The 3,289-nt window shown below is 40.2% G+C and overlaps 1 protein-coding gene across 1 annotated transcript; it reads right to left on the bottom strand.

Moving 5' to 3' along the window:
* Positions 1-638: 638 nt before the first annotated feature.
* Positions 639-1,918, bottom strand: TCIM (transcriptional and immune response regulator). Its single transcript, XM_027122894.1, has one exon. It carries the CDS (start codon positions 1,861-1,863, stop codon positions 1,543-1,545), a length of 321 nt encoding a protein of 106 aa, XP_026978695.1. The 5' UTR covers positions 1,864-1,918; the 3' UTR covers positions 639-1,542.
* Between the last annotated feature and the right edge of the window lie 1,371 nt (positions 1,919-3,289).

Raw genomic sequence — 3,289 nt, 5'->3', positions numbered from 1 at the left:
TCCCCAAAGATTTCAGATCTTTCACTTTTGTTTTACTATGATCAGCAGTTTCAAAAACCTTTGTAGATGCTTCTGAAACACTTAATTTCTAGGGAAATTTTAAAATTTATTTCTGCTAGGAAAGTGCAGCAGGCATTGCTAGGTACCTTCTTAGAAATATTTTATTATAATTTTAATGAGGAAATAAGCAAAGAGACTGCAATGTTATTCCCATATTGGTTTATATTAAATAAACATTGATAAGCCACAAAATCTTGATCGTAATTCAGACTCTGACCCTCAGATATACTGTTTTGGGAGAAATAAATGTACACAGCTACCATAGCCACAGAGGAAAAATGTCAAAAATATGGAGAGAAAAACCTTTTGAAACTCACCCTCTATGGATACATAAACAATACTGATGAGCCACTCTGTGAATTCTATGCCTGTATCTTATATTTTAAAGTCGGGACAGAGAAACTTCCTAGATACTTGATGTAAGAACTTGCTTTGAATAAGGTGGCAATGCAAAGCTACTTTAAAAGAACCTCTTACTCTTAGAGTAAAATCCTTAGAAAAGCTTATAAAAGTTTATAATAATAAAAATTACCATCTTACTTTTCCTTTGAGACCAATCATCACACACCAAGAGCAGCTAAGTTTATAATAATTTATTAAGGTTGCATATCATTTGTCATGAATAATAAATTATAGAAACCATAGCATCTTTATAAACTATTAAGTGTATCATATTCACTTCCTAATGCTTATTGCAGTAACTGTAAGAAATTTAGATTATATTTTAGCATTAGTTAGAAGATTAAAAAAAACTATAAAATTTGTTCACAGTACTTCGGATTTATGAAGGACCCTATTATTTTAACTTTTGGGCAAGCAGTTTGAAATACGTAAAAACCCCTTACAAACCAGAAGGTGGCGTACGGTTTCACTGAGCTGCTGAAAATAATGCAGTTCCTTGAATTTGTACTTACACCCATGTGGTGCACTTTTTAAGGCATTGTAATGAATGCAAATAAATAATCAATTACTGATCTCTAAAAAAAAAATCTACCAATAGACAACATTGAAGCTTGGCAACACTTTGAACATTCAAATAAAAAATTCAGTAAACAATTGCAGCATGGAATTCTCTCTCCTGTTCCCCATTTCCCTCCCCCTACCCAGTTTGGTTAAGAAAAAAAAGTTCAGATTGAGTTTAAGTCCTAGGGCCTGACAGGGAGACCCTGGCCTCCATTCTTCCCCAGACTTCTGTTATCTTCAGTTTCAGTTCTCATTATGTCTGTCCAGACTCGCCCCTGACATCAGCATCGGTCCTTTTCCCGCAGGGGGAGTTTTCCAGTCCTTGCTGAAAGCATTTCCTTCTCCACTGTAACAGCACAGGCGTGAAATTAGTTGGAGTCTTTGTAACAAGTTCGTTCTGTTCCTATGGAAGAGAAACTTACAAGGCAGCAACAAGATGCTGTGCGCGTTAGGTTTCATAGACTGGCTTGGTCTTTAAATGTCCGGTCTTGGCTAATGTCCTTCTCCATCCTCTGGTCCTCAGTGAACTTTGATGGAATATTTCCGCAGTTTCAGAAATTGGAAAAGCTTGTCTTTCGTCCTCTTCTTCAGAGCCATCAGGGCTCGTGTTTTCTCCTCCAAATCTTGATCTATGGCCAAAATGATCTTAGCTCTCTCCTCTGCTTTCTTGTCCCCAGAGTTTTTGAAGAGCCTCTGTAATGCTTCTTGGTCTATGTTTTCAAAGATGTTGCCCACGGCTTTCTTACGTGAGGCTGTGTCGAAGTGGTAGCCGTGGATGGACGGGCTTACTCGCAATGAGGTGGACATGCTTCTGGCCGGGTGGCTTGCCTTGGCTTTCATCGATGTGTGAATCTTCGGGAATTCAGCTCCCGGGCTCCCCAGAGAGTCTGTAGCAAAATCATTCCGTGACTGCTATTTAAAGTGTGAACAAAAGCTCCAGGCTCAGATTACACTGGTGACATCAGAGTGATCTCAAGGAAGCATAATCACAGAGAGGTTTAACAGTTGAGTTGCCAATATCCTGTTCTTGATCTAAATGTTACTAAAAGCTGCGTTCAGTGATGGGGCAGGAAAGGCGGGTATTTCTCTTTACCACATCTGTGGCCATAGGATTATAGACTTGGACCCTTTTACAGAAAAAAAAAAAAAAAAAAAGCTGAAACCAGGACAGCACAAAGATAAGAGACAAACAAGGTGGCTTAGACCCTCAAATCTTTCCAGACAACAACCAAGGCAAAGGGTTCTGCCAGCCACCAGAAAGTTTTAATTCCCAGGGAAGTTATTAGAGTGCAGTCCCAACATTTGGCAGCCCACACCAGCGGCCTGTGGACATCTCTAGCCAGGGCAACCCCGAAGCTATTGAGAGACAGTTTAAGCATCAAGGACATTGATTTGGAGTATGTCTGCTGTATAAGGGGGGTCAGACACTACAAAACGCTGATGTGACACAGCCTGAGTCCGTGACCATTCAGAGCCTGCGTCCAAGAGCAGACCTGCAATTGCTGAATAAAATTTTCATTTAATAATAATCATAGCAATAGACAGTGTCTCCTTAGGCTTGTGTATATATCAACAACAATGTCAAAAAAAGCCGGAGGGAGAGTTAAAAGGTGCTTTTATGTACATAGCACTCAAAAGGGATGAGTTGACTTTTTCCTCTCATATTTATTTTGGCATCAGTCAGACACAGTCAGAACAATACTTCCTTTGGAAGAATTTAAATTCATTCTTTCTACCTTCCACAATATTCAGCCAGCCACTGTCCCCACTGGTGTATAGAACACTTACATTCCACCAAGGTTCAATGTCAGCTTCAAAGGGCTCCAGAGACTTCTCTTCAGGGAACTTCTGCCGGGTCCTGGCACTCTCAGAAACAGGGCTGGCCTTTGTTTTCCTCTCATCTAGTCATCTAGAAAAGTGCACAGAGGGAGAGCATGTAGACAAGGTACCTCACTAGAGAAATGAGTTAGAGGCTCTTCTCATATATTCATTCATTCACTCGTTTATTCAATCAGTATTTATTCAAGGTCGACTTTTAGCTGGAACTTTTCTAGGCATTGGAAATATAACAGGAAACCACACTAAACCAAATAAAAACCAAAACATCCCTAGCTTACCTTTGTGGAGTTTACATGCAGCTGGGAAAGGACGTCACAGGGTAATGCATGAAGCAGTTTGTACAGGAGAAGCAAGGGAGGGTTGGAATTTGCATAGGATGTCCAGAGGCAGCTTCCCCATGTGACCTTGTGCAAAGACCTGAGGGAGC

Source organism: Aethalodelphis obliquidens, unplaced genomic scaffold (assembly GCF_003676395.1).
Source record: "Aethalodelphis obliquidens isolate GAN/ISIS:26980383/991018 unplaced genomic scaffold, ASM367639v1 scaffold25, whole genome shotgun sequence".
Lineage (NCBI taxonomy): Eukaryota > Metazoa > Chordata > Mammalia > Artiodactyla > Delphinidae > Aethalodelphis > Aethalodelphis obliquidens.
The sequence above is the reverse complement of the archived record's forward strand: the minus strand, read 5'-3'. Positions and strand labels throughout refer to the sequence as shown.